At 36.3% G+C, this 18087-nt stretch overlaps 8 protein-coding genes across 8 annotated transcripts; 4 read left to right on the forward strand and 4 right to left on the reverse strand. All coding sequences in view use genetic code 12, as the record gives it.

Annotated features, from left to right (window-relative positions):
• Positions 1 to 337: 337 nt before the first annotated feature.
• DEHA2F01034g (DEHA2F01034p) lies at positions 338 to 2161 on the forward strand (the record flags this gene model as incomplete). The annotated part of the gene is made up of 1 exon (XM_460406.1): positions 338 to 2161. The coding sequence occupies one exon, from the start codon at positions 338 to 340 to the stop codon at positions 2159 to 2161; it is 1824 nt and encodes a 607-aa protein (XP_460406.1).
• A 1540-nt stretch (positions 2162 to 3701) lies between these two features.
• Positions 3702 to 4790, reverse strand: DEHA2F01056g (DEHA2F01056p; the record flags this gene model as incomplete). Its single annotated transcript, XM_460408.1, has 1 exon — positions 3702 to 4790. One exon carries the CDS (start codon positions 4788 to 4790, stop codon positions 3702 to 3704), a length of 1089 nt encoding a protein of 362 aa, XP_460408.1.
• A 951-nt stretch (positions 4791 to 5741) lies between these two features.
• On the reverse strand, positions 5742 to 7202 carry DEHA2F01078g (DEHA2F01078p; the record flags this gene model as incomplete). The annotated part of the gene is made up of 1 exon (XM_460409.1): positions 5742 to 7202. The coding sequence occupies one exon, from the start codon at positions 7200 to 7202 to the stop codon at positions 5742 to 5744; it is 1461 nt and encodes a 486-aa protein (XP_460409.2).
• Positions 7203 to 7433: 231 nt separating this feature from the next.
• On the reverse strand, positions 7434 to 8459 carry DEHA2F01100g (DEHA2F01100p; the record flags this gene model as incomplete). Its single annotated transcript, XM_460410.2, has 1 exon — positions 7434 to 8459. The coding sequence occupies one exon, from the start codon at positions 8457 to 8459 to the stop codon at positions 7434 to 7436; it is 1026 nt and encodes a 341-aa protein (XP_460410.2).
• Positions 8460 to 8846: 387 nt separating this feature from the next.
• DEHA2F01122g (DEHA2F01122p) lies at positions 8847 to 9344 on the reverse strand (the record flags this gene model as incomplete). Its single annotated transcript, XM_460411.1, has 1 exon — positions 8847 to 9344. One exon carries the CDS (start codon positions 9342 to 9344, stop codon positions 8847 to 8849), a length of 498 nt encoding a protein of 165 aa, XP_460411.2.
• A 219-nt stretch (positions 9345 to 9563) lies between these two features.
• DEHA2F01144g (DEHA2F01144p) lies at positions 9564 to 11003 on the forward strand (the record flags this gene model as incomplete). Its single annotated transcript, XM_460412.1, has 1 exon — positions 9564 to 11003. One exon carries the CDS (start codon positions 9564 to 9566, stop codon positions 11001 to 11003), a length of 1440 nt encoding a protein of 479 aa, XP_460412.1.
• Positions 11004 to 12053: 1050 nt separating this feature from the next.
• On the forward strand, positions 12054 to 14624 carry DEHA2F01166g (DEHA2F01166p; the record flags this gene model as incomplete). Its single annotated transcript, XM_460413.1, has 1 exon — positions 12054 to 14624. The coding sequence occupies one exon, from the start codon at positions 12054 to 12056 to the stop codon at positions 14622 to 14624; it is 2571 nt and encodes an 856-aa protein (XP_460413.2).
• A 1008-nt stretch (positions 14625 to 15632) lies between these two features.
• On the forward strand, positions 15633 to 17990 carry DEHA2F01188g (DEHA2F01188p; the record flags this gene model as incomplete). Its single annotated transcript, XM_460414.1, has 1 exon — positions 15633 to 17990. One exon carries the CDS (start codon positions 15633 to 15635, stop codon positions 17988 to 17990), a length of 2358 nt encoding a protein of 785 aa, XP_460414.2.
• Positions 17991 to 18087: the final 97 nt, after the last annotated feature.

Genomic DNA, 18087 nt, shown 5'->3' on the forward strand with positions numbered 1-18087 from the left:
AGTTTATGGATTTAAACTCTAATATATAGTTGAAGTTAAGACGCGCTATTCTTAACCTATTTTGTATCTGATCAATTTTTCATATTCCCTTGTACTTATTATTTTTTTTTTGTCCGTAATTTTGAAAGTGAGAGCGCCAGTTATTACTCAAAATAGGTTTCTGGCATATACGTCCAATATGTAAATGGTAATGTTCCCGCGCTATTGTTGGAGCGTGGTTGTTAAATTGACTGCTTCAGATTTATTCTACTATCATCCGATTATTTAAGACCAGACAACATGTTGGAATTATTGATTTTTCCCAATTGATATTACAGAAAATTTAAGTTCTAAATAAATGTCGTTAGCTAAACACTGGGGATACTCAAAGGATTTGGTTTTGGAAAATTTAAAGGGTTTGGCTGCTGCAAACCCCAAAATTTCTCTTATACCAGCAGAAAAAACAGTCGTGTATAATGATTCCTTACAATCTAAAGGAAACAAGAATATTAATCGTATAATGGTTATTTCTGGAGGAGGTTCAGGCCATGAACCGTTACATGCGGGATTTGTTGGTGTAAATGCATTAGATGCTGCTGTATCTGGTTCAATATTTGCCTCCCCTTCAGCCAAGCAGATTTTTGCAGCCATTAAGTCAATTAGCTCCAAACAAAACAATTCTAAAGGTACTTTGGTAATTGTCAAAAATTATACAGGAGATGTTCTACATTTTGGACTTGCTGTCGAAAGAGCAAAAGCACATGGCTACAAAATAGACATGATAATTGTTGGTGATGACGCAGCTGTAGGTAGGTCAAAGGGTGGAATGGTTGGAAGAAGAGCATTGGCAGCCACTGCATTGGTTCACAAAATTGTTGGATCTGCTGCTTCTGAAATTGAAGATCTAAGCAGACTTAAAATATTGGGTGATTCCGTTGCGAATAATACGGTGACCATTGGTGCCACCTTAGATCATTGCTCTGTTCCTGGGCGTGATATTGCAAACTTTGAGCCTATTGGCCAGAATGATGCTGAAATAGGTCTAGGGATACATAACGAAACTTCGGTCAAGAAGGTAAACCCTGTACCAATGATAGACTCATTAGTTCAGGACTTATTAGAATTCCTATTAAACGAAAATGACAAAGATCGTTACTTTGTACCATTTGATCTCAGTAATGATGAAACGGTCTTGCTTGTCAACAATCTCGGGGGTACATCTACTTTAGAAATGTATGCTATTACAAATTGCGTTATCGAAACATTATACCAACAATACAGTTTGAGACCAAAAAAAGTGATAGTGGGAGAATTTGCTACGTCTTTAAATGCCCCTGGGTTTTCGATTACCTTACTTAACGTCTCTTGTGCATCTAAACAATCCCAAATTTCCATTTCACATATAATGAGTTACTTGGATTTGCCAACAGATGCCCCTGGTTGGAAGGCACATCCGTGTGGGTTTGGACTTGAAAGAGACATCAATATTGAGACATCAATCAATGGTATTGATTCTTTTGTCAAGTCACAATTAAAGCTTTCCAGAGAACAACAGACGGACTTTAGAAGCAGTCTAGTTAATGGGTTGGAAAAATTATTAGACAAAGAACCAAGCATTACATTTTATGATACTGTTGCTGGTGATGGTGACTGTGGTGAAACCTTAGCGTCTGGTGCAAATGGAATATTGGAATCATTAAGGAACAACGAAATCTGCTTTGAAGATCCAGTTTATTCCATATCTCAAATAGCAAACATTGTAGAGGATAAAATGGGCGGAACTTCAGGAGGCTTATATTCAATTTTCTTAACCTCGTTGATAAAACACCTTCAAGATTGTACTACATTGAACTTATGTGAAATGTTTGCTAGTTCTTTGCATAATGCGCTATATCAGGGCTTATATAAATACACTAGGGCACGAGTGGGTGGAAGAACTTTGATTGATGCTTTAGAGCCGTTTGTGAATACCTTCAACGACACTCTAAATTTCTCAAAGGCTGCCCAGGCTGCTATCGATGGATCTGAATCGACTAGGAAATTAGCTGCAAAATTTGGGAGAGCGTCTTATGTCAATGAACAAGAATTTAAACAGTTCGACGAAGAAGGAGGCTTACCGGATCCGGGAGCTATTGGATTAGCCACCTTAATTGCTGGGTTTGCCGGTGTTGACTATAATTAATAGATACATGGAACTTAAGTCTGAGATATTTATATATTATATTATTTTAATTTTAATCGCATGCATTGGCGGAAATTAACAGTTTGTAGATGTATTGTATCAGCTAACTATACCAATACAGCCGATAAGACAAGAATAGCAAATAGAATAACTTTGGCAAAGTCTGTATTAAGAGTAAAAAATCACAGCCTCAGAAATATTAATATAATGAATGGGAATGAGTAAAATCAATGACGACAATTGTATGTACTACTCTTAACATCAAAACGGATGTTTCTTTTGTTGTTTTGTTGAGTCTTCTCTGGATTAAAGGTAACCCAAGTCTCTGTAGTGCCTTCTTTAACAAGATTCATGAATGATAGCAACTAAATTAAATATCAACTACATGCACAGTTTTATATTTTCTTTAAATTTTCTTCAGTCGTAACTTGTTGAATTTCGCAATCCCCATCGCCAACTATTTTATAACTATTCGGTTTAAATAAGTAGAAAGCAAAATTTTTAAATCATATGCTTCAGTTAGTTTAGTATTTTACACTATTGGCTTAGTCAGATGTTATTACCGATGTCTTTAGTTGTATTCCATTCAACTCTCACCATTGCCGCTAATCAATACTAATCTTGATACCGATTTTCAATTATCAGGATATGGTATGAGATCAGTTACGTTTGTTAATTTCAAAGTATCTGAATTGGTCTTTATATAGCCAAAGATAATGTGAATAAAACAAAGAAGATTTTAACTCCAAGATTATTTATCAACCTGCAGCAAATCATTCATTACATGAATTGTTTAATTGATCCCTGAATTCTCGACCCAGACTTGCAGACTATTGAGCGAAAATGTATGATTTGGGGTTCGGATTTGCCCTGTCAGAAATACTGATTTCAATCACTTAAAGGATGGTTGGTTAAGTCGATTTTAACACACCCAGAAAGTAAAGAAAACAAGGAGATAGTGAGTAATGGATTAGGAGAACAGAGAAATGTATTCAACGGATACAGGGGCTCAGTTCCTATAAATGTATTATGGTTAGAAGTTATACAACAAGTCAAAATTAAAATCTCATATAAAACCCAACAGAGTACAAATTGGCCAGCATGAGCCAGGAAAATGAACCAATAATTAGTACACGTTTATTCTTGCAATACCTCAGTGGTAAGAAACTATTATCAGAACCATTGAGCAAGAGTTGTACGGATAGATTTACTGATTATATATATCGTGTTATTGTCTTAGAAAATATGGACAATACATTTATAGGCCTATCGTAGAATATAATTAGAAGTATTATATGATATAAATTAGTTAACTAATAAACTTAGATTCAAAATAATGGAAAGTCTAAAGAAAAACTACATATTTAATTGATTATGACTATTATTTATTATTGCACCATTTCATGATATTCCAATATCATGCATGTAATTCAAGAATTTTAATTTTATATATGAAACAAATAAAATAAGAAAAAATTATAGATGTGATTATAACGTGCCCGTTTTGTTGTATATATGTTAGAGGAAAGATAATGTTTGTTCACATAATAATAGCTTCATGTTCGACGTTAGAGGAAATAGATTTATGTGGTAAGACCTTTGCACCGTTAACATAGACTTCATTCTTAATTTCAACATCATCACCTAAAACAGTAATACCATCAGTTCTTGCCCACTTACCAATTCTGGAGTTCCAACCAACAATGGTAGACTTAACCCAGGCGTGGTCCTTAACTTCAGAGTTAGATAACAAGACAGATCTTTGGATTCTGGCACCTTCACCAACAACAACATTTGGACCAATGACAACGTTAGGACCGATTAAAGCAGATGGATGGATCTTTGCAGATGGATCAACCAACACATTACCACCGTGAATGAATTTTTCGTTACATAACTTCTTTGGTTCCTTCTTAGATAAGGCAGTTAAGTACAAAACAGTACCGCTCAAGAAATCCTTTGGTTGACCAACATCCATCCAGTATCCTTCCAAGTCAAAGGAGTATAATTCCTTGTTTTCAACTAAGATAGGGAAAGTTTCCTTTTCAATAGAAGTAGGCTTCATTTCAATCAAATCAATGACAGATGGGTTCAAGATATATAAACCAGCATTGATTCTGTTACCAACAAACTCAACTGGCTTTTCGACGAAACGGTCGATCAAGTTTGGAGTATCTCTATCATGGACAATAACACCATACTTGGATGGTTCGTCAACCTTTGTTGCGACAATAGTAGCTTTACCACCGCTAGTCTTGTGGAAGTCTGCTAATTCTTGGAATGGGTAGTCACAGATGACATCAGAGTTCAAAACAAAGATAGGAGTGTCATCCTTCTTTAAAACCTTTTCAGCCAACTTTAATGGACCTGCAGTACCTAATGGTTCTTCTTCAACGGAGAAAGTGATGGTAACACCGTATTCAGCTTCGTATTTCTTTAAGGTAGAGACCATAACTTCTGGTCTGTAGTTAACAGCCAAGACAATATCAGTAACACCGGCCTTAGCTAATGCTTCGATTTGATGCAAAATCATTGGTCTGTTACCAAATTCAACCAATGGCTTTGGTAAAGTCAAAGTCAAAGGTCTCAAACGGGTACCGTAACCACCGACTAAAATTAATCCCTTCATATTTGCTTAATGTAATAATATACCTAAAATATCAATATTTATATATCGTTTATATATATAAATAAAATCAAAGATTAAGTTTTTTGAAATCACGAAAAAGGGGAATGCTGGTATATTTATAGCTGTACTACACGGTGTGTTGTCGAAACAGAAAAAATCTGTTAATTGCGTGTCTTGCAAAATTCAAAATAAAAATGGACGTGGCTGTAAACAAACGTGTAGTCCAAACACTACATGCTTGAAGGTTGCATACCATGTCTACACGGGGACTACGATGTCGTTAGTGACACGCTCGGTGTATGCCACATTGGTTCTTCATTAGGCTCCTGTGGTGATGGATATACCTTATTAATGATGGTGGGTAGTGAGAAAAGGCTACCGTGTCATTTTTAGTAGCGGCTTCAGGTACATTAATTTGGCTAGCGAGCCAGGAGAACGAGCTTGCCGTGCGAACACAAAAAGCAGAAGTTCGAAATTGGCCAGCCTTTACACCAGCACTAGATCGTACGCTGAGAAGGATATATACAAAACGTACGCAAAAAGTACAATAATAATTATGTATGTTCTGTGCGTCAAATAGTTTATACCTTATTGTTAAATTCTTGTTAAATTTACAAAATGATTAATGCATCGACTAAACGGACCAGTCAACCAGTCAATGGATTTGGTTGTTGTATTGCCTATATCCAGGTATGGTTATGTATATGCCAGGAAAATAGAGGTGGCCGCCAGCCGGAGCGGCCACCTCTATTTTCTAGACTATTGTGGCAGGTAATAGTATCGATTGTACGCGGAAGATTTTTTGATTTTCGAGATGGGCCATAAACCCGGAATGTACCTATTCAATTAGACTAGACGAGGTAAGTGTAGATAGATACAAGATAAATACAAGATATTGACTAGTTTATTTTTATGAATGTTTTATGTATTATTATACCATTATGCAAGATACTAAAAAACCCTATATCCGCGTTTTGCCCATATTCCTTTCCAGACGATTATTATCAAGATCAAGCTCACCGATAACCCAACAGCGGTGAGGTTGAAATAATGCTGCAAACAGCTTGAGTAGTCGACACCGCATTTGTTATCAACCTCATTCCCGTAGAAAATCGAAAATCCAATCGACCCGATAGCAGGAGCTATCATGAACGAGCCCCAAGTAGACCCCATCATGTCGATCCCCCATATCGAGGCGACGATAGTAGGATATATGGTGAATAACCCACCATACGACGAACCATTCAAAATAGATACTATCGAAAAACGAGTCAGTCTCGTCACCATGAATTGGCCAACTATTCCGATGGCCAAATTGATGATCAACAAATTGACACGACATATTGGGAATTTTCTCTTACTGGAGGATAAATAATCCGACAACCCTCCCATAGCCAATCTAGTGACTGTCGATGATGCAGCCATTATGCTGACTTGGTCAGATAGGTTACTCTCAGAATTGCTATTTATAATGATTGAACCCAAATTATTCTGAAAACTTTCCATGGGGCCAATATTCAATATTAAGGAGGCTAATAGTAACCATGCAGATTTGTCCTTCAAAAAATTAATAAACCGTTCTTGGTGCTTAAGTGGTTCAATTATTGACCGTTCAGGAATTAAGTTGTCGTCATCTTCGCAGCTGTGGTGTGAATGTCTTGATCTAGATGTCATTAATGGCAGTTCTTCATCTGCTTCCTCCATTTCGTCTTCATTTGTAAATATAATCTCTGACTCCATGCTAACAACAGAGCTCGATACGAAATTCAATATTCCCATCACCAAGTATAGAACGCCAAAGAAATTGAACACCTTGTGCAAGTTCAAAAACCCATTATACTGTTTGAAATAAGAGAGTTTCATCAACTGCGATCCTAATAACGTCGATAATCCATAGCATGTAACAGGTAATGATATAGCCAAACCTTTATGTTCGGGATAAATTTTTGCGCAGGTCAACAAGCTCAGAAAGTATAATGACGATGTAGCCAATCCTATGAAGAAAAAACAAATTCCAAATGCATATAAGTGGATCTTCATCACATTGTTATATTCGAGACTTTTAATAACTTGGGAATTAACAAAATAACTGGGAACAAAAAACCAGATCAGAATTAGCGAAAGTAATGAGGGACCGTAGCAATCAGCCAAATAGCCTAGCACAGGTAGACATAAGTACATCCCAATAGCAGATAATGACGCAATGAAGTTGATATGTAGGTAATTTATGCCATATAATTCATGTAATGATGACGAAAATAGTGAAAATAGCATTATTGATCCGGATGTAAGACATGAGAATAAGGATATAAAGAATGATATCTTTTTCAAGTTTGCAATTGAAACGTGGAATGATAGATAATGCTTGATAGAATGAGAAATCCTATTTATGAAAGTTTTATGTTTAAGCATCATCACGGCCCTTAATATCTTTATAGCATTTATAGTTTCTTTAGTATGCTTTATAATTTTCAACATTTAATGTAAGTCAGGTGCAAATTTATATCACAAAATTACAATGCAAGTATAAACTAGCTTACGATAGTCATTTATAAGATTGTTTTTATTCTAGGTACTATATATTTAAACTTGAATGCAACGTAAATCATAACTTTATTAACCTTAGCTATACATTTGAATAAATTATTTGAGGTAAGTTAAGTATCTATCAACTTCACCGGTTGAGCCTAACCAGATACCACTCTTGTCATGGATTCCTTTTGGCAAAATTTCTAAGATTCTTTCACCCTTATCGTTAATGGCTGCACCACCGGCTTGTTCCATCAACATAGCCATTGGGAAACATTCATATAAAATTCTTAACTTACCATTTTTCAGCTTAGAATCAGCTGGATATGCGAAAATACCACCGTACAATATAGTTCTGTGAATATCAGCAACCATAGAACCAATGTATCTTGCACTGTAAGGCTTTCCATCTTCTTGTGGCTTCTTCAAGTCTGCGATATATTGTTTGGCACTGTCAGCCCAGTAATGAGAGTTACCTTCGTTGACAGAGTAAATAGCTCTGGTCTTAGGAATGGTCAAGTGTGGTTGAGTCAAAATGAATTCACCCAATTGTGTATCCAAAGTGAAGCCGTTGACACCTTGTCCTGTGGTCAACATTAAGTGAGCAGAAGCACCGTACATAGTGTAACCAGCAGCAACCATTTCGGTACCCTTTCTCAACACATCCTTGATGGATCCCTGAGAATCTTCCTTCAATCTATAGATACCGAAGATAGTACCAACAGAAACACCAGCATCAATATTAGACGATCCGTCAATTGGATCGGTACAAACAGCATAACGTCCACCTCCTTCGAAAACAATCAAGTCTTCTTGTTCCTCTGAAACTAAAACTTTGACGTTGTTCGACGATTTCATAGCATTGATGAAAATTTCATCTCCAATCACATCCAATTTCTTTTGAACATCACCAGTAGAGTTAGCACTACCACTGATACCAATCAAATTGACCAATTCGGCTCTTCTAATGTTGTGAGCAATGAATTTGAAAGCAAATTGTAACGAGTTTAATAACAATGACAATTCACCAGTAGCATTTGGGGCTTCTTTTTGCTGTTCTTGCAAAATAAATCTGGTCAACGTGATGATGTCGGTGTCGACGTTCATCTGTTCAGAGACTGAATTGTGTTGTGTGGACATGACTTGATTATATTATTATATTATAGAAGTATATTTTATAGTAAAGGTGATAAAACAACTAAGAAAACTAAAAAAATAAGTTAATGGGGACAAGTAGCATTAAATATGCGATTCTGGATTGGTAACCCCGTACTTTTGATAGCATAAGCCCGGAGCAAAAAGGGTCATTTCAAAATTACCGCACACTGAAAATTCTCGAACTCCGGGACTCCTCACTAACAAAATTGACATCCGTTACGCATTACAGTCTATATACCAGTTGTACGCTTATTTAATTATGCTGATTAGGCTATACACCACGCAAAAAATATGGACTTGAATATCCGATGGTCATTATCATCGGTATACATTCCTGGATTCGCAATTTTCACATTGGTCCGGACTGGTCTACTTCTTATGGGCCAGCTGGTGTTGCTGTTGCTGGTATATAGATCTATTTAATTCGAACAATAGGTCTATATTACCATTCGTTTTGCCAGTGCTATCCCGTTGGTTCCGGATAACGTTTTTGGAATTGTATTTGGATTTTGAATTTGGACCGGCGGTGTTTGCAGAAGAAGCTGCGATTTTGGTGGAGGAGGGTTTGGTCTTCCACTGCGACGACGATTCCAACGACCGGTAGACTTTGATGTTTTCGCCCTCCTTGTCCTCTTTTGCGTGCTGTAGATGGGTGTTATATGACGTGCTCAAGTAGTGTAATATTTCTTTGCCATTGAACGTATTCGGCTGTAATGAATCAGCATTGACAGGATGAGGTTTTTTGGACTTGATTGCTGCAGATGTCGATGATGGCAGTGTTGTCACTGGTTTGCTTGAAACGTTCGATACATTCGACAGGTTCGAAGCAGATGCATTTGTTAGCTTTTCGGCCCACCCCCCTGACATGTTTGACCTGTTACTATTGCTCATTTAGGGATTCCTATGACTATTCTTCAATGGATGGGTGTCTGAGAAACTGAAAAATTACTGTTACACAAAATCGAAGTATGTCTGAACACGTCAACACGAGTTTTCAACACTTGTTAGTTCAGTCTTGTAGTTTTTCCTACGCTTTTTAATCCATAGTGTTTATATTTGTTTGTTCTACTTAAATTAACTAATACTATGAGTGGGTTTCGTGTGTTAGATTTGGTTAAGCCATTTACACCATTTATGCCAGAGGTGATTGCACCTGAAAGGAAAGTGGCATTCCAACAAAGACTTATGTGGACAGGTGTGACTTTATTGATTTTCCTTGTGATGAGTGAAATTCCATTATATGGGATCGCTTCCAGTGACGGCAGTGATCCGTTATACTGGTTGAGAATGATGTTGGCGTCCAACCGTGGTACATTGATGGAATTGGGTATATCACCAATTGTGTCGGCCGGTATGGTTTTCCAGTTATTGCAGGGAACCAAATTGATTACTGTTGACATGAGCAATAAGAACGACAGAGATCAATTCCAGACTGCGCAAAAGTTGTTTGCTATTTTATTGGCTGTCGGTCAGGCTACTGTTTACGTATTGACTGGTATGTACGGGCCACCATCATCTTTAGGTACTGGTGTTTGTTTATTATTGGTGTTACAATTGGTGTTTGCCGGTATTGTTGTCATCTTATTAGATGAACTTTTGCAAAAGGGCTACGGTCTTGGTAGTGGTATTTCTTTGTTCACTGCTACAAACGTTTGTGAACAGGTATTCTGGAAAGCATTTGCCCCAACTACCTCAAACATTGGTAAAGGCACCGAATTTGAAGGTGCGGTTGTGGCCTTATTCCACTTATTAGGTTCTCGTAAAGATAAAAAGAGAGCACTTCTCGAAGCTTTCTATAGATCTCACTTACCAAACATGTTCCAATTGATTGCTACGGTCTTTGTTTTCTTATTGGTTGTCTACTTGCAAGGTTTCAGAATCGAGTTGCCAATTAAATCAACCAGACAAAGAGGTCCATACGGATTATATCCAATCAGATTATTCTACACTTCTAACATCCCAATTATGTTGCAGAGTGCGTTATCATCAAACATTTTCATCATTTCGCAAATGTTGTTTGTCAGATGGCCAAATAACATTTTTGTCAAGATCTTGGGAAGCTGGGATACCAGACAGGGGGCGGCACAATTGTATGCCGTCAGTGGTTTGGCATACTATATCCAACCTCCCTTATCCTTCACCGAAGCATTATTAGATCCAATCAAGACTATCATTTACATAATATTTGTTTTGGGATCTTGTGCTGTATTCTCCACCACCTGGATTGAAATCAGTGGTGCATCTCCAAGAGACGTTGCTAAGCAGTTCAAGGAACAAGGATTGGTTATCGCAGGGCACAGAGACACCTCTGCTTACAGAGAATTGAAGAAGATCATTCCTACTGCTGCTGCTTTCGGTGGTGCCACTATCGGTGCTTTATCGGTATTCTGTGACTTGATGGGTACTTTAGGTTCTGGTACATCTATTTTATTATCCGTTACAACTATTTATGGTTACTACGAATTGGCCATGAAGGAAGGTGGTTTCGGTAAATCAGTTGTCAGCAGCTTCTCCGATGGTATTTAATCGCTGTAATAATACTTACGTCTAGATATTTATAACCCTAAATTGTCCCATCGCATATCGTAAATATTCGTATATACTATATACACCTCAGTTCTTGTATTATCACTATAACTCTGATATTCGATAAATGCCCAAATTCACTCTTGGGCACAACAAAAAATATATGGCTCAGATACCATTTGCGTTTATATCCTAGCTTATTCTATATACTCCATCCAAATACGTACCTTAACGTCCGACAACAAATCGCTTCAGCTGTAATGTTAGATACAAAATCGTCGCCAAATACATTGATATTTCGCGTCTGTATTGAACCTAATCTTACAATCTCCCGCCTTACCTATACGCCCTTTGTTGTACAATATCATAATCTAGTTCTTTACGTCTTCAACCAACCGGAACTCACACGCTGATTTTTTTTCGCGTTACCATTATACACTCTTTTCTAGGGGATGAAATTGGAACAAACCAATTTTAATTCCGAGAGGACGAGCAAATACCAATCAGTTCCGGCTGGTGCATGGCTAAAAATTGTCCCGCATATATCAATAATCGAGTATGCGCAAATTCCTATTCCGTATCGCAATCCTTCATAATCCGGTTCTTGGGACTAATTTTTTTTTTCATCATCTGGAAAGAAGTATAATACGGATCTATATTATTTCTGAGTGGAGTAGAAGAGTAAAAGAAGTTTTTTCGTAACGTATTCATTTTATAAACGATAAATTGTCTAATAATTCTTTCATAGTTGACAGAAATTATATTTAAAAGAAAATAGGTTCAACTATAGCCTGGTATTAAATAATTAATTCATTCGTGAAAGGCAAAATTCAAATAAATTTTTTAATTTAATTTCACGGGTCAACTCCATTTTTTATAATATATTAGACATACACAGTATAGTAGTAATATCACTAGTAACTACTGACCACTGTCCACTCGCTCAAACCAGAAGGGATCATATTTATCTACGAAATTCAACTAAAATTCAGGAAACCGTCGAGTCCCAAAAATATCATAATAACAAGGAAACATTAATATAGACCAAAAATGCCACAGCCTATTTCAGGTAGTAATATTGGAATAGGGGCGAAGTCTCGGACCCTATTCAGAAAGGTAGGTAATGCGAAGACAATCAAGTTTATCATAGTTTTGATTGCTATCGTAAATATCCTTTACATCAGTACCTTATTGGTCGATGAAAGGACATCGTCCACTTTGACGTCCAAGATTAAAAACCATGCATCATACGTTTTAGACAATTTTTACGAATCGGACGAGGAAGAGGCCGAAGATGGGACTGTCTTCACAGATATACCCGAAGCAAACACCGTTTATTCTAACAACCAAAACGGGCAAGGAAGCGAGAGCATTCATAAATATGACAAGACGTTGTACAATATACCAAATAGACCGTACGATCAGTTGTCAACCTCGGACAAGATTTTATTCAAGTTGAATGAAATCACACTGGACAGCGAGAAATACTGGTTGGGACATACTGAATTAACTGATTACGAATTAGAAATCCAGGTTGATGATTTTGTAAAGTCAGCCTGGAAAGAGAAACAAACGATTTTTTACGATCCAAGATTTACATTGGCTATTTATATTAACGAAATCAAAAACCAATATTTGAAGAAGAATCCTGATAACGAAAAGCATAAGAGCCACGAAATCGTGGTTCCATTTGCTTGGTCTGACTGGGTCGATTTGACGATGTTGAATGAAGAGTTATCTAAACCAGAGTCACAGAGAAAGAATTGTGAATATATGAAGGCAACCCATCATATACCAGCTAAAGATGCAGACTATTGTATTAATAATGTAGCGATTACAAATGCTGATTTGAAGGAAATGAATTTACCCTCAACTAAGTTTGTTCCTGGTTTTGCCGTTAAAAAATCGCCAACGAATAAGGCTTCAAATGAGGTTAGAATGTTAGAAGGTAAATCACATTTATTGACTTATGCGCCTAACCCATTAGCTATTATCTTCTTGACTAATGATGGTGTTTATGAAGCCCAAATCGAAGGTAAGCAAAGAATCGTTGATAGTAACCTTTTTGAAGACTTTTTAACTAGTACCAAGAATAAGGATCCTAAGATTATTATGAATCCAGTTAAAGAATTTAATGATTTATTGGCAAGGGTAAAGCCAAATCCTTTGGATCCAGAGGATGATGAATTTGGTATGGTAGCTAAGATAAAAGATAAAAATCCTGAAAAAACTAAAGAAGTTTACTTACCTCAAAAAGCATTTAATTATCAACAAGACAAAATCGATGTACAACTTGAAGAATATGAAACGAAAATGAAAACTTTACATGATTTGACAACTAATGAGCTTATATTTGATCATCATACAATTAACAAATTGAAATTAACTAGAAATGAAAAAATATATTACGAAGGATTGAAGTATGCAAACAAGTTTGAATTAGCTAAAGAACCTACTTACTTTAGAATGGCTAGATTAAATTTTCAAACAGAAGAGAATGATCACGATGCTGGATGGCATTATGAGTGGAGATTCTTTAATGGAGCATTGCGTTATTTGAAAAAAGGCTGGAACGAAGAAGAGTTATTAATTAGAGAAAAGGTTTTACTTGATCGTATATTAAGAAATTGGTTCAAGTTTGCCAATGAAAAGGGTATTATCTCCTGGATTGCGCATGGCCCATTGTTATCATGGTATTGGGATGGCTTATTATTCCCATTTGACGAAGATATTGATATTCAAATGCCCGCGGAAGAATTAACAAGGTTTTCGAAGTTATACAACCAAACATTAGTTGTCGAAGATATTAGTGAAGGATTTGGTAAATATTTTATTGACTGTTCGACATTTATTCACCACAGAGGTAAATCATACAAAGAGAATCATATTGATGCTAGATTTATTGATATTGATACTGGTTCTTATATTGATATTACTGGTTTAGGTATAAGTAAAGAAGAAGCTCCCGACAAATACAAAGATATAGTAAACCAAGCTGCCATTTTCAACCAGCCAAAACCCGTTTACAACTGCCGTAACTTGCATTTCTATTCTTATGATGAAATTTCACCATTAAGATACACTATGATTGGCGGTGTTCCATGTTACATTCCAAACAAAGTCGAGGACATTTTGAAGGATGAATACACCAAGGGTATGTCTGTCTATGATTTCGAAGGCTTTTATTTCATTGATCCTCTTAATTTGTGGATTCATCAACAGAAGCTTAAGTTTTTGTTCGACCAGTCACATGCACATCTCTTCAATGACAAAGAAGAAGTTACCAACCGTGAAGAATTTACCAACTTGGTGAAAGGCATGAATGAGGAACAAATATTATCTTTGTTGGAGCATAACGAAGATATTTTATTAGAGTACTACTTAACCAAGGATGTTACTGATTTGCATAAACAAGAATTAACCTATATGTTCAATATGCCAGATGGCGAAAATACCAAGATTGGGAACATTAACGGCCAAAAGCAGCAATCTGAAATAAGTGAGAACTTGGAATACCATAAACTCACATCCAGATTCAAATTCCAAAAACCATTTAGACGTCCTTTATTTAATTACGAAAAGATTGATAAACCAAAACATGCAAAGCCGTCTACTGCGTAGGTTCTTACTATCTACAGATAATTTGCCACACCGCATCTTACGTTCTTCATATTAATATCATTATCACTAATTTTTAGCACCACCTGTATACGGTAATATTTCATTAATACATAATTGATCTTATATTAGATCCGTATGCGTTGTAAGGCGTCGATTACTATATAAATAATATACGCGTTCTTAGATACATTATTTGATATTACGTGTTTTAAGTGGTAACGTAGACGTATTAGACATTTTTTTAATAATTTGAATATCGCCGCTTTATGCATATTCCAGATCTCACGCATTTCGTCGATTAAACCTAAAAGGATAATTTGTCGCCAACCTGCGGCCAACCTACCACCAATCTATTCCCTATTTCTATTATACCCTCCCAAAATGTATTGTACTATATTCTCCTCTGTTCATTACCATGCTGTATTCTCTTCGTCAACCTATTCCTATGAACTCCTTGTAAAGGCGCGAGCTTTTCTTATCGGTTTACATCCATACACCATTCATATTTTTGCATTAAGTTCTCCAATTGCATGCCCCCATTGTTCTCCAGGGGTACACAGAAAATGTTTAGGATATCTTATACGATCTGTTTTTAACATTCCATGTGCAAGCCAGCCACTTAAAATTATACATTATTTGACTTGTCAGTACAGTTTATTGACTTGTCATTACCGTTTATTGACTTGTACCCTCTATTCACTTACAACAAACTTCGGTATTATAGTTATGGAAGTTGTATCAGGTGACATTGCATTGTTTCTATGCATAGGTGTACGCTAAAAATAATTTGACCGGTCATTTCGACCAGCATCACCGGAACTAGAAGCATGTGGAATACGCATTTCTTTTTTTTTTCTACGGCCACACGACCATATAGAAAAGTCATCTTGGTCGTACGATCGATATCATGATTAGAAATATTTTAGAATCAACAACTAAAGTTAAAGTGATAGCATCGATTGTGAACGCGAGCTAGGATTGATCGTTGATGAATAAATATTAGCTAGGATGATCAATACTAAGTTTGTTAAAATCACCTTTTTGATAGTTTTATTCATAAACATCTTATTTTTCACTAAGTATTATTCAAAACAGGAAGCCAAATTGCATGAACAGGCTATCCAGCATGTTGCATCCATTAATTATCACACAGACGATGAGGTGAAGGTTCCAGATGACAAGGTTTATAGTGAATTGGAAGCCAAGGAAAAGATTTCACATCTTTTGGAACAGGTGAAGAATGATAAGGAGAAGTATTGGTTGGCAAACACTGAGATCTCTGAACCAGACTTGACGATCAACATGAAGGAATTTTTGACTCCAGATGAGGGCGAACTGAACTTCGCGAACAAGCCAACTTTGTTCTATGACCCAAGGTTTACGCTTTCGGTATACTTGAACGAAATAAAGAATCAGTTACAGACGAAGAATCCAAAGAATGAAAAGACCAAGGACCATTTGGTTACCGTCCCATTCGCCTGGTCGGATTGGGTGGACTTGACTATGCTTAACGAGGAGTTGAACAAGGAAGAAAGCGAAAGACTCGATTGTGGTTGGTTGCAGAGTGAAATCAACAAGCCTACTAAATACCCAAATTTCTGTAAAAATACCAGAGATTTGACCAGTGAAGAATTAAGGGAAATTGGCTTACCATCGAAGGCATTCTTACCAGGATTTGCAGTGAAGTCGTCGCCTATGAACAAAGCCCCTCCAAAGCAAGTAATGATGCAAGGTAAGGCACATTTATTGGCTTACCAAGAAAATCCATTATCTATTATCTTCTTGACCAAAAATGGTACATATGAGGCCCAAGTTTCTGGAAAGAAGAGATTAGTTCATACCGAAATGTTTGAGCACTTTTTGGAAAGGAAACACATCAATGCGAACCACATTGATGATATGGAAGACCAAACCATAACACTTAATCCAATTGACGAATTCGGCGATTTGCAAAGTGCCATTAAACCTAGACCTCTTGATATGAATGACGATATGTATAGGATGTTTTCCATTACTAGACAAAAGGATAAGAATGCTAGCCGTGAAATTTATTTAGATACTGAAGCATTCAATTATAATCAAGAACAGGTTGATGCTCAAATCGAGGAGTACGAAAGTAGGTTGAATATTTTAGATGATCTAATGACAAACGAATTGCGTTATGACCCTCGTCAAATTGAAACAAACATATTGAATAGACATGAAATGAATCATTATGAAGGTTTAAAGTATTCGAACTCTATTTCTGCTCAAGACGAGCCAACGTATTATAAATTAGCTACTTTGAAGAAAGATAAAGAAAATAGAGATGCTGGATGGCATTATGAATGGAGGTTTTTCAATGGTGCTTTGCGTTACTTGAAGGAAGGCTACACCATGAGGCAATTAGAAATTAGAGAGCAAATCATTTTGGATAGATTATTGAGGAATTGGTTTAGATTTGCTGAAGAAAAGGGAATTATCTCATGGATAGCTCATGGTCCATTATTATCCTGGTATTGGGATGGTTTAATGTTCCCATTTGATATTGATATTGATATCCAAATGCCATCTGCCGAATTGAATAGGTTGTCTCAAAACTATAACATGACTTTGGTCGTTGAAGATGTTTCTGAAGGCTATGGAAAATATCTTATTGACTGTGCTACGTTCTTGCATCATAGAGATAGGGCTGCCAAAGATAATGTTATCGATGCCAGATTTATTGATATTGATAGTGGTACTTACATTGATATCACTGGTCTTGGTAAGAATAATGAAAAACCCCCAGCAGAGTATGATACGTATATCAGAAGCAGGCAATCTAAGGGAGAAGAGGTACAGTTATACATGGACCGTCGTAAGCATTGGTTGAATTTTGAGAAAATTAACCCGTTAAGATATTCCATGATCAGTGGTGTTCCAGCATATGTACCAAATGACATAATGGTAATGTTGAATTACGAATACGATAAGGGTACAACATCCTATCACTATGATGGTTATTATTATGTTCCCCAAGTTAGATTATGGTTGAAGGAAGAACAATTGACTTTCTTATTTGAAGAATCTGCGTATAAAGATGGTGACAAAATCAACCCGGATAAGTTAACTGGATTAATCAAGAAAATGAATATAGATCACAAGGTAAGATTGTTAGAATCAAGCGATGATATTTTGATAGAATATTACTTGACCCAGAAATACACCTCATATCATGAAATTGAGAAAAAGTTCATGTTAAATCCATCATTACAGCATTCCATCCTAGACTTGAAAGAAAAGACTGAATACCATCAATTGACTTCAAAGTTCCATATGGACAAACCATTAAGAAAGTCTTTGTTTGATTACGAATACCTTGAGCGTGTCAAGCATAGCGAATAGAATCATTACACATCCTCATATCAATTTTTTCAATGCTTTTAGCGTTAGACTTCAAAAATCCTTTTTTGATTGCATTATTCCTATTATTTTCTTAACC

Source organism: Debaryomyces hansenii, assembly GCF_000006445.2.
Source record: "Debaryomyces hansenii CBS767 chromosome F complete sequence".
NCBI lineage: Eukaryota > Fungi > Ascomycota > Pichiomycetes > Serinales > Debaryomycetaceae > Debaryomyces > Debaryomyces hansenii.